The 12,500-nt window shown below is 36.9% G+C and overlaps 2 protein-coding genes and 1 long non-coding RNA gene across 3 annotated transcripts in view; 2 read left to right on the top strand and 1 right to left on the bottom strand.

The window, feature by feature from the left end:
* The window catches only part of LOC113466099 (phosphate carrier protein, mitochondrial-like), a gene marked incomplete at its 3' end in the record, with an annotated part of 2,261 nt that extends 1,919 nt beyond the window's left edge, over nucleotides 1-342 (top strand). The window contains exon 2 of the mRNA XM_026821213.1: nucleotides 79-342. Coding sequence (XP_026677014.1) covers nucleotides 79-342 — 264 coding nt within the window. The remainder of the gene's footprint in view (nucleotides 1-78) is intronic.
* An 8,504-nt stretch (nucleotides 343-8,846) lies between these two features.
* LOC113466097 lies at nucleotides 8,847-9,347 on the bottom strand. Its single transcript, XR_003390606.1, has 2 exons — nucleotides 9,206-9,347; nucleotides 8,847-9,107 (listed from the first exon to the last, which is right to left on the bottom strand). It is a non-coding gene; the product is annotated as an uncharacterized LOC113466097 (long non-coding RNA).
* Nucleotides 9,107-12,500, top strand: part of LOC103506051 (protein charybde) — a 36,047-nt gene continuing 32,653 nt past the window's right edge. Inside the window, exons 1-2 of the mRNA XM_008470431.3 lie at nucleotides 9,107-9,205; nucleotides 9,295-9,403. Of these exons, the coding sequence (XP_008468653.2) occupies nucleotides 9,125-9,205; nucleotides 9,295-9,403 (190 nt within the window). The 5' untranslated portion in view covers nucleotides 9,107-9,124. The remainder of the gene's footprint in view (nucleotides 9,206-9,294; nucleotides 9,404-12,500) is intronic.

Below are 12,500 nucleotides of genomic sequence, written 5' to 3' on the forward strand. Positions count from 1 at the left end.
AAAGACGAAGAGCTAGAACGTAAGTGTTACTCATATCATGTTTCTCTCTGTATAGGTATAAAATTATAAATCTCAAAGTCGATCACCGAAAAGGGTGAACAGTTGATTGTGACCTTTGCTGCTGGATACATTGCTGGTGTGTTCTGTGCTATTGTCTCTCACCCTGCTGATACTCTGGTGTCCAAGCTGAACCAAGAGAAAGGAGCAAGTGTTGGAGACATTGTGAAGAAGATTGGATTTGGAGGTTTATGGAAGGGTCTGGGTCCCAGAATCATTATGATTGGTACTCTCACTGCCCTCCAATGGTTCATCTTCGCCAGGGACCCAGAGGTTGTGGTTATGTACCAGGTTGAGGAAGGCAAGGTTGGTAAACTTGCCTTGTTTTTAAGTTACCACTCCCATGCCAAACTGTAGAATGTATTGTCCTGTCTCACCTAGTCCGAGCTCTAATCAACCCGGTACATAACCACAACCAGAACAATTCTTCGAAAATTAAATCCCTACTTCTTCTTTTTTTTTTAAGAGGTTTGACAGAGGGAACTGTAACTGCTATGGTCTTATCGTCCCGAAATCGAAGAGAGCCTGTCTCACTTAGTCCGAGCTCTACTCAACCCGGTACATAACCACAACCAGAACAATACTTCGAAAATTAAATCCCTACCTACTTCTTTTTTTCGTTCCAAAAAGTAGTGGAGTGGCTTGATTGGAACGATATATGGGGTCATTCACAATCACTCCACTATTTTTTCAAGAGGTACAGAGAACTGTAACTGCATTAATTTTCGACCTTTTACAGTTATTTTTTCGGAGTTTTGACCTCAGATTTATATTTTTCCCAACTTTTTACATAGGAATCGACCATTTATTTAAATAATTTTTACCCATATGCAACTGCTCCATTATAACATCCTCCAATTTCATACCTTTTACCTAGGTACAGGTTTAAATGAACCTCTAGGTAAAAGTCAAAAGTTTCATCCTCCAATCTCATACCTTTTACCTACAGGTTTAAATGAACCTCTAGGTAAAAGTCCAAAGTTTTTCTTTTTCTTTATTATTTAACTTTATTTCATTTAACACCATAGGCAATAATAATAATTGTGTGTTTAAAATAATTAACATACCTAATAGACATAGAAGATTCGTGAATGAAGTATGAAGCTCTGTGTAGGTAGAATTTGGTGACACTATCGGGTGACATAGGTTTGTTGCTATAGTTTCGGCAAAAGCTCTTTCACCATTTAAAGAGGCAATGATGCCAATATCCTTGGTGGGTATGCTTTCCTAATGAAGGATTGAAAGAAATCTTCATGCCCTAATGTTGTTGTGGCCAATCTTTTAGAATCAAATTGAATAAAATCTCATCTTCCTACAACTTACTCTTACCTAACTGTAGGTATAATAAGTAGATAACACCTATACTCCAGGGATCCAAGGTTAGCTCTTTACCCGTAACGACAAAGGCAATATTTGCCAATACTTATCCTCTCCCTCGAAATAATTCGGATTAGGTATATAAAACCACCCATCTTCCCAGTTCGATTATCAAAAAGGAAAATGATGAAACATCGAAGAGAGAACGAGGCAAAGCTCATTGAATGCTAGGAGTTGGATTTTGCTTGGTTGCTTCATTCAAGTTTCTGCTCGCTATCAGTTATCAGTATCATTACATTCACAGTACTTGGCGAGCATCAGGCTAGTACACATCTGTGATAAGAACAAGTGTCCTGATAAGAAATAAAAAAATATTTTAGCAAAAAAATACGCTCGAAAAAAAAGTAAAAAATTCATGACACCCATTTTGTTTTTTTAGTAATTATTCAAATTTCAAATCAAAATTAATTTTGTAAAATTAATTATTAAGTTAAAATTAAGTTGTACCTTTAGAAAACCGGCCAAATAAGTTTCACTCGAAAAATATACCGGCTGACTGACTACGGAGATTTACCTGTTGCATGAAATTTTGCCGGTATTTGACTGACTTTTGTGTGATACGGTTCAACCCTCTTGAAATTATTACCTGATATTTCCTCAAACTGTGTACCTACTACTCCTGAGGTGTTCAAAATAGCAACAGATTCTCACTGATATCGGACACTTCCATTGAATTCTGAACTCTGTGTACTGGCATCTCGAGGGGTTCGAAAAATCACCAATCCTGAGTGATTCAAGAATGAGCACTAACTTTCATACATCAGTGTGTTAAATCGTCAACTGTCATACTGTCGAGATGGAAATCTTTGTTAACATTTCGTTCCGTTTTGAAGGGGTTCCTTCCTTCCCTCCCTCCCCCCCTCTTTTTTCACCCCTTTTCTCGAATCGGTAAATTGCTAAAAGTCAAAACCTAAAACCTTAAATTCACATTGTTTGGAAAGTTTGTCTGTATGTTGTTTGTTTGTTTCACCACAACTCTCGAACGGGTTGTCCGATTTTGATGAATTTTGGCCAAAATTTTCAACACATACCTAATGGAAAATTTCTGACTACATTTTGAACCCTATCGGCCCTTCGGGAAGGTCCCTAGAAGGGGCTTTCTCCCGAGTAAGTTCTTAGGTATACAGTTCACTGAACCACTACTTAGTACATCTAAAGCAGCGCGCAGACTGATCATACACTTCCAACACTTCAGGCATTTCCGACAAATTTTGTATTTTGCTTCCTATGTCAAGTAATGGTAGTCCGCACACCTATCCGTATCAGACATTTCCAACACTTCCGACATACTACCATTACTTAACATAGGAAGCAAAATACCTTTTTACAAGCAAACATTTCTCATAAGCACTAGGCTGTGGGTTCAATTCCCGCCCGGGGCAGATTTTATATAGTGTTCGTTCTCGGAACGGCTGGCTTTCTCCTATCCTGTCTTCCTTCTCCCTTCAATTTCGGGACGATAAGACCATAGCAGTTGCAGTTCCCTCTGTCAAACCTCTTAAAAAAAAAAAACATTTATTACCTAAGTCAATTTTTTGTTTCATTTTCTAAATAAGAAACTTATTGGAATTCCAAAAATACCTACTTGATATTCTGTGTATAAAGGAAAAGTATTCATTCATTAGGAGGCAACAACTTAACCCAAGCAATGGAGTCTACTGTAGCCAAGATTCCGAACCTGTCTATTCATGAATCCATCATACTGACCTTACACTAGAAGTTGTACTTATTTTAATCAATAATGTGATAGAGAATACCACGAAATTAAAACAAAATTAGGTATTTTTTTGTTACTTATAACGAATAAAAAAAAATATTATTCACACATCAAGCAGGACATTTTCTGAAAACTTGCATTTTTTATTTGTTTGGAAATTTGACGCCATTTTGAAATTTCAAACGTCAATAAACCAAATGCGTTTTTAATGGGATGGAAAAAAATCCCACCATGGGATTTTTGTGGGAGCATAACAAACGCGCATAATAAAAATATCGGTGAAGTTGTCACATCCACCAAAAATAGATAAACTGGCACATCCACTATTGGTGAAATAGATTAGTTGCGCTTACTTGGGTGATGTTTCAAAGTCATAGAGCAGGAAAAATGAGGACCAACGGAATTTTTTTTTCTTCTACGACTTCTAGATCCCGAGATAAATCGATTAAAAAAACGCCGGTAAATCGTGAACTTTGACGTCACGGCATACGCTCTCGTAGGCGATGACGTCACATCAAATGTCCCGAGCAAAGCTCCCTCGCAGGCAACGCATTAATGTGTTTGTGTGCATACGTTTCTGCGCAGTTCTTTCTGCTCCTCCGCTAGCGCGCTTGCATAGTGGCGCTACCTAACGGACGAAAAAAACAACTGCGTAAAGTCTGACGTCACACATATTTAAACTCTTTCATTAGAACGGAAAATGAAAATTTAATTTTCGACCTTTTACAGTTATTTTTTCGGAGTTTTGACCTCAGATTTATATTTTTCCCAACTTTTTACATAGGAATCGACCATTTATTTAAATAATTTTTACCCATATGCAACTGCTCCATTATAACATCCTCCAATTTCATACCTTTTACCTAGGTACAGGTTTAAATGAACCTCTAGGTAAAAGTCAAAAGTTTTTCTTTTTCTTTATTATTTAACTTTATTTGATTTAACACCATAGGCAATACTAATAATTGTGTGTTTAAAATAATTAACATACCTAATAGACATAGAAGATTCGTGAATGAAGTATGAAGCCCTGTGTAGGTAGAATTTGGTGACACTATCGGGTGACATAGGTTTGTTGCTATAGTTTCGGCAAAAGCTCTTTCACCATTTAAAGAGGCAATGATGCCAATATCCTTGGTGGGTATCTCTCCTGGTGGGGCCAATGCTTTCCTAATGAAGGATTGAAAGAAATCTTCATGTCCTAATGTTGTTGTGACCAATCTTTTAGAATCAAATTGATTTTTTTTTTTTTTTTTTAGAGGTTTGACAGAGGGAACTGTAACTGCTATGGTCTTATCGTCCCGAAATCGAAGAGAGAAAAAATATTCAAATAAATACTCGCCATCAAACAAAAACTCGTACGTAGCTGATTTATTAATCTTAAAATCTCATTATACAATAGATTGGTGCGTGTGGACATACACATGAAAATCACCGTTTTCACATCCAGATGTAAACATGTCGATCTATTGTACAATGAGTAGGTCAGATAAGTTTTACCGGACTTTAGTTCCGTTCTAACATTGCTTTTGGGTAAAATTTAACAAGATCTTGTATCTGAACCAACTGACCAAATGAAAATAATAAAATTGACAATAAAGGTAACCCAATGAGATTTTATATTTCAATAATATTTTTTTTTCTCCATCTTTCTATTGTACAATGAGTAGGTAAGATAAGTTTTGCCGGACTTTAGTTCCGTTCTAACATTGCTTTTGGGTAAAATTTAACAAGATCTTGTATCCGAACCAACTGACCAAATGAAAATAATAAAATTGACAATAAAGGTAACCCAATGAGATTTTGTATTTCAATAATATTTTTTTTCTCCATCTTTTTCAGAAGGTGCACCTGCCAACTGAAACCCAAATGTTGTCTATATTAAACATCATACCTCCATCTTTTTCAGAAGGTGCACCTGCCAACTGAAACCCAAATGTTGTCTATATTAAACATCATACAAAGGTAAAGATAAAAACACATTCAATTGAAGAAACTCTTCATCACAGGGCCGGATTTACCCAAGTGACTAATGCCATGGGCCTTGGGGCACTTTCTCCATCTTTTTCAGAAGATGCACCTGCCAACTGAAACCCAAATGTTGTCTATATTAAACATCATACAAAGGCAAAGATAAAAACACATTCAATTGAAGAAACTCTTCATCACAGGGCCGGATTTACCCAAGTGACTAATGCCATGGGCCTTGGGGCACTTTCAGGAACTTTTACTACCTACTTGGATATTATGATTCATGAATTACTTATTTGGACCTTTTTTTTATAATGGTCCATTATCATAATAGGTTTCAGAGCACAGTAAAAAAAAGTGTCTGTCCTGTAGGGTGGTAAATCCAGCTCTTTCAATACTTATCCTATGAGAAAACAATACCAATTACATAGTACAAAATAATGGTCCATTATCATAATAGGTTTCAGAGCACAGTAAAAAAAAAGTGTCTGTCCTGTAGGGTGGTAAATCCAGCTCTTTCAATACTTATCCTATGAGAAAACAATACCAATTACATAGTACAAAAACATCAATTGATGAAGGCACATAATATTTTATTGAGCACTTGGTGTTTGCATCAGAGTAGAAGTTTGCTACTTGGAACTTACGTGTTTCAAACCAACATTATCATCAACATGTAACACAACCTTTGTGTCAAGGGCCCAAGAATTGGGCAGATGAGCTTGAGCGGACATGGTGAGTTAAATTTAATATTGATGAAGGCACATAATATTTAATTGAGCACTTGGTGTTTGCATCAGAGTAGAAGTTTGCTACTTGGAACTTACGTGTTTCAAACCAACATTATCATCAACATGTAACACAACCTTTGTGTCAAGGGCCCAAGAATTGGGCAGATGAGCTTGAGCGGACATGGTGAGTCAAATTTAATGTCTCAACAAAAATCTCTAGGTCAAAATATGGTTCACAGTTTTACAGAACTTCACAACAGCTTTGGCACATATTATTTCGGTAAATTCTATTCATCAATATTTTCATTTTGGTTTTAGCTTTATTTGCAAGAAAAAAGGGATATTTAAAAATTAAAATATCTCACTTAAATCTCTAGGTCAAAATATGGTTCACAGTTTTACAGAACTTCACAACAGCTTTGGCACATATTATTTTGGTAAATTCTATTCATCAATATTTTCATTTTGGTTTTAGCTTTATTTGCAACAAAAAAAAGGATATTTAAAAATTAAAATATCTCACTTCCAGATTTCACATAATTATTTTACATAAGAAGAATGAGGTTTAGAAAAAAATTCAATTTATTTGTATCATTTGATAATAGGTAGACCAACATTTCATTTGAAATCTGTACAGGTAAGTAAGGTATCCAAATCAATAAGTCGAATTGTGGCATTTCTACAAATGAAATAAAAAGTAAATAGAGTCCTTGGATTTGATACCTTGTATTAATCAAATAGGTAAAGGTAAGAACCAAAGTGTGATTTCAAATGAAGTGTTTATTTGGTCATAATGAAAAATCATCAATAAGCTATTGTATTTGTTACTTTTTAAGTATTTTTTTTTCTTTTTTCCAAAATAGTTAAAACAATAGGAAAATTGTAATATTATTTTGATGAATTCCTACTGTTTCAGTAATTAATTTATTAAAAGAAATATTTTATGTAGACACTTTTTTTTTAAGGGAGATAGCAAATGGTAGAATGATACCTACTTGTTGGGCAGGTTATTAGGAAAATATCAGATCTTATGTATAAAATGTATTGGTATAAGTAGGTTATAGTTAGTGGAGAAATAAGTACCCATTACAAAAGGCACATACTATAATTAGGCAGATAAATACCAAAGAAAATTAGGTTATACTTAAATTATGATTTACTCAACACAAAATGGGTTTATTTATTTATTTATTTTTGCAAACACAGGGGAGAGGAAGACAAGAGGTTATTTGAATGAACGAACGAAGTGAAGATCAAACTAAGATTCAACGAGAGGCATGAATAACCTGGTATTCCAGAGCGCCCTAAAAAAAAAATCTCATATCAACGCGACGATTTTGCTTGGTTGGTCCGCGACGCCAGCGGTGACAGCACATTGGATGCACCAGAGCTCAATAGATCTCAAAAGTTAATTAACGTTGCGCGTGGTTGATATTTGGATAGGTGACCTTCAGGACAATCGCGTGTTGTCGCCTTTTCCCAACTCTATTCAGGCTTGTTGAAGTTAGTGTGATGAGGTGTTTAGCTTGTCGCCGAATTGAGGGTAAAACCCTCTTCACTAAAGATTTTAGCGCTGCTAAGTTAGCAGGTATACAGCGATACCTATCAAATACATTAGGTATCTACTTCCTTATTATAGGAATACAGGATGTAGGTAGGATAAGGAAAGAAAAAGACCCACTCATGTTCTTTTTAATTTGAGAGGGGGGGGAAATCAACCTCTGTCACTCTGTCTCTCACCTGATTGCGATTTTTTCACCTCCTCGGAGAAACTTTTCTGCAGGGCCAAGTCTCCTAATATTGAAGAAACAGTTTACATTATACCTACTTAAGTAATACCAGACACTAATATCAATATTATCTGTTATTAATGTTGACCAGTATAAAGTCAACAAAAGACATTTAGACATGAGTGTAAGCAGATGATCCATTTACCTCCAATTATTGTCACAATTTCCGATTGATAAGTAGTTATCACTTCCTATTTCTCTTGTAATACATACTCCTGTATTGTCCTCTGTCATAAACCTGAGTCCTGTATGTATGCCTCCTGTAATAATCCTGTATGTAATAATAAGCATATCTGCATCAGAGGACTTTTTGAACGGAAATAATGCCAACCACTGAGATCTCATTTCGCTGTTATGTATATCACATATGGATGTACATTTCGCTGCTCCATACTTACTTACATATGTATATACCTACATATTTTGAACATTTTCCTGCTATTTGACGAAAAAATACATACTTCCAACGAAAACTCAAGATAGCGGAAGCCTAGGTGCCTGGCTGTACTCGGTAGCTCGTACTTCCGCCCTTGTGAAAGCATAGGTATACAAAATCAGCTGATAATCTCCCTCGGCACCGGTAGAGAGGATGTTAGGTGAAATAGGGGCTAGGAACCATATGGTAGTCATGTACTGCGGTAGAGATGGAAGGAAACAAACCAGTGGTGTGTGTCCGAATGAGGGACTGGTGTTTTTTACCCTAACTCTGATCCCCGTGACTAAGCCATCCACTGATATATTGACTCTTCCTCTGGAGGTTGTTAATTTTGAAATATTGACCGCACTTTACCCTAATAAAGCGGACTTGGTGAATATTCCTCTACTGAAGTGATATGGAAGAAAGAAGTAACAACTGAATAGGTAATGCTTGCAATTTTCATGATATTGTGTCCGATAGGTACCTATGTGGTATTTAGTTTGCAATAGTCCCAGTGGTAGTATTAGTGGAGATGCCAAATAACCCTTTAGTGGAGATGCCAAATAACCCTTTAGTGGAGATGCCAAATTTAATAACCCTTTAGTGGAGATGTCAAATAACCCTTTAGTGGAGATGTCAAATAACCCTTTAGTGAAGGTGGCAAATAACTTTTTAGAAAGACCAGATTTTTCGTAGATATTATGAATGGCATCTCGCATTCTCCATCAAGTCGGTCAGATTTCAATACACCATCCCCAACTTGGTCTTCTCCTAAAAACCCTGAAAGAAAAAGTCCAACACAAACTTGATAAGATATCGGAAATGATTGACTAGAAATGCAAATTTGAATAGAAATTTACCTAAAAGTCCGGTTTACTTCCAGAAACCGGCGACAACATTGTGTCAAATTCTTCTAAAAATCACTCTAACGGCTAGAAATTCTTCTAGAAACAGCCCTGTCTGCTGAAAATTCTCCTGGAAAGGTAGAAACCGGTGACTTACCATCAAGTTCGTGAAGATCTTCAATTCTTCACATCCTAGGTCGGCTCTTAGAAGTCTTAGAATGATGAAAGACCATTATCTGGATGGCGACTCTCCACACCGGGATATTCGACTGAATGAAGTGTTCAACAAGATCACGTACATATTAGAATGATGAAAGACCATTATCTGGATGGCGACTCTCCACACCGGGATATTCGACTGAATGAAGTGTTCAACAAGATCACGTACATCTGGCATCACAACTCGGTGACCAAGGGTTCGGGGAAGCCTACAACCATGACATGCGATGTGATAGAATCGGTCCGATCAGATCTCAACGTGCCTATCAGCAATAATGGTGAGTAACTCACCATTCTTCATTTACTACTTAGGTATTTATGTATTTACAGGTTTACACTATTTACCTTGGGAACCTCTGACAGCAGGACTTCTTTTTTCATCATAGGCGAATTTATTATTTATATAATATCTAAGGCTTCTTGGAGGTTGGAGGACCATTTTTTTGCCAATGGCGATCCAAAATAAGACTCGTTCCTTTTTTCAATATTCGAATTTCCCAATCTCTCCATTTGGCGTTATTTAACAACTAAACATAGCTACATATTAACTATACAAGCATATAATTAACATGTTCACATAACATACTATATCTATTGCTCGTAGGTATCTTCCTTATACCAAAGTATTTTTGGCCGGAGATAAGTCACCGAGATATACCTATACCAATAATAGAGGATCCATACGTATAAATTACAAGCTTTAACTGAGCTATAAATATAAATTTCATTCCCTCTCCATCTTTCTTTTTCTCTACGGGAGCTTATCCTTATTTTCCATTCTCTTCCCTAAGCCTATCCTACTTCCGCTCTTTCTCTCCTCTTCCTTCCTTCGGCTCTTTCTCTATTTTCTCCTCTTTCCGATTCTCCATCCCTGTCCTCTTTTTCCCCCGTCCCTTCCTTTTCTCTCTCTCTCTCCTTCCTCCTTCACTTTGCCCCTTTCCTCTCTCTCTCTCTCTTTCTCTCTCGGTATGTTACCATTTTATTCCTGGATCTCATCGAGAAAATTACATTTTTTTCCCTCTTGAACGAGAGAGAGAGAGAGAGAGGCTGAAAATCAGCGGGAGAGACTGAAAAAAGAGCTTTCTGACGACAGTTTCTAAGTTTCTATTTAATTTTCGAATTCCAGAGAGAGAGAGAGAGAGAGAGAGGCTGATTTCCAGTTCCATGCACAGTGGAAAATTTCTCGTTCAAATTCTCTCTCTCTCTCTCTCTCTCTCTCTCTCTCCAACTTGTTCGAGGGCGAAATCATTTTTACTCAGCAGGGATGCTGTGAGGGGAGAGAGGAAGAGGGGGAGGGATAAAGAGGAGGAGGAGGGGGGGGGGCAGTTAAGAGAGCGTAATTAATTTGTATGTTTGCGATCAGTTTCTGTTTTGAAGGGGGGACTCTAAGGTTGTGAGGCTCCTGTAATACCTACTCCTGTATTTTCCTGCAATACTCCTGTATTTTCCTATTTCTCTTGTAATACATACTCCTGTATTGTCCTCTGTCATAAACCTGAGTCCTGTATGTATGCCTCCTGTAATAATCCTGTATGTAATAATAAGCATATCTGCATCAGAGGACTTTTTGAACGGAAATAATGCCAACCACTGAGATCTCATTTCGCTGTTATGTATATCACATATGGATGTACATTTCGCTGCTCCATACTTACATTAATACCTACATATTTTGAACATTTTCCTGCTATTTGACGAAAAAATACATACTTCCAACGAAAACTCAAGATAGCGGAAGCCTAGGTGCCTGGCTGTACTCGGTAGCTCGTACTTCCGCCCTTGTGAAAGTATAGGTATACAAAATCAGCTGATAATCTCCCCCGGTACCGGTAGAGAGGATGTTAGGTGAAATAGGGGCTAGGAACCATATGGTAGTCATGTACTGCGGTAGAGATGGAAGGAAACAAACCAGTGGTGTGTGTCCGAATGAGGGACTGGTGTCTTTTACCCTAACTCTGATCCCCGTGACTAAGCCATCCACTGATATATTGACTCTTCCTCTGGAGGTTGTTAATTTTGGAATATTGACCGCACTTTACACTAATAAAGCGGACTTGGTGAATATTCCTCTACTGAAGTGATATGGAAGAAAGAAGTAACAACTGAAGTAGGTAATGCTTGCAATTTTCATGATATTGTGTCCGATAGGTAGGTGCATATCTGGTATTTAGTTTGCAATAGTCCCAGTGGTAGTATTAGTGCAGATGCCCAATAACCCTTTAGTGGAGATGCCAAATAACCCTTTAGTGGAGATGCCAAATAACCCTTTAGTGGAGATGCCAAATAACCCTTTAGTGGTGTAGGTAATGCTTGCAATTTTCATGATATTGTGTCCGATAGGTAGGTACCTATGTATGTGGTATTTAGTTTGCAATAGTCCCAGTGGTAGTATTAGTGGAGATGCCAAATAACCCTTTAGTGGAGATGCCAAATAACCCTTTAGTGGAGATGCCAAATAACCCTTTAGTGGAGATGTCAAATAACCCTTTAGTGAAGATGCCAAATAACCCTTTAGTGGAGATGCCAAATAACCCTTTAGTGAAGATGCCAAATAACCCTTTAGTGGAGATGCCAAATAACCCTTTAGTGGAGATGCCAAATAACCCTTTAGTGGAGATGCCAAATAACCCTTTAGTGAAGATACCAAATAACCCTTTAGTGGAGATGCCAAAAAACCCTTTAGTGGAGATGTCAAATAACCCTTTAGTGAAGGTGGCAAATAACTTTTTAGAAAGACCAGATTTTTCGTAGATATTATGAATGATCTAATTGGATTGTCTTTAATAGGTACCTATAATAATTATAAATTATTTACAATTAGTGGAGATGTCATATAGCCCATTCCATAGTATGTCTCTCATCAGATGAGCGAGAAGAGATATTAACATCGATAGAGAACTGGTGGAGATGTCAAAATCACCTTTCAGCAAACTTCAATAGATACGGGTAGTACACAACCCATGTATCAATGTGTCACCACACTAAACTCACATCAACTTCAGCTGAATTAAATGGATTTAGTGGAGTTGTCTAATAACATTTTAGACTATAGCTCGTATTTCTGTAGGTATAGGTAGATACCTTATTAGGTATATTAAAGGTATCCCGTAGGTCAAACTTAAAATCAAAAGACTTGAAATCTTCTCAAGTCCCCCTATAAACAACACAACATATTCGACTCTGATAAAAACCTTTATCTGGGGTTTTTAAAAAGGTTTCTGTTTCTGTAGTTTTTTATTGCCAAATTTTTTACCCATCATAAGGTGGCAAATAACTTTTTAGAAAGACCAGATTTTTCGTAGATATTATGAATGATCCAATTGGATTGTCTTTACTATTTACCTTGGGAACCTCTGACAGCAGGACTTCTTTTTT

Source organism: Diaphorina citri, unplaced genomic scaffold, assembly GCF_000475195.1.
Source record: "Diaphorina citri unplaced genomic scaffold, Diaci psyllid genome assembly version 1.1 scaffold211, whole genome shotgun sequence".
NCBI lineage: Eukaryota > Metazoa > Arthropoda > Insecta > Hemiptera > Psyllidae > Diaphorina > Diaphorina citri.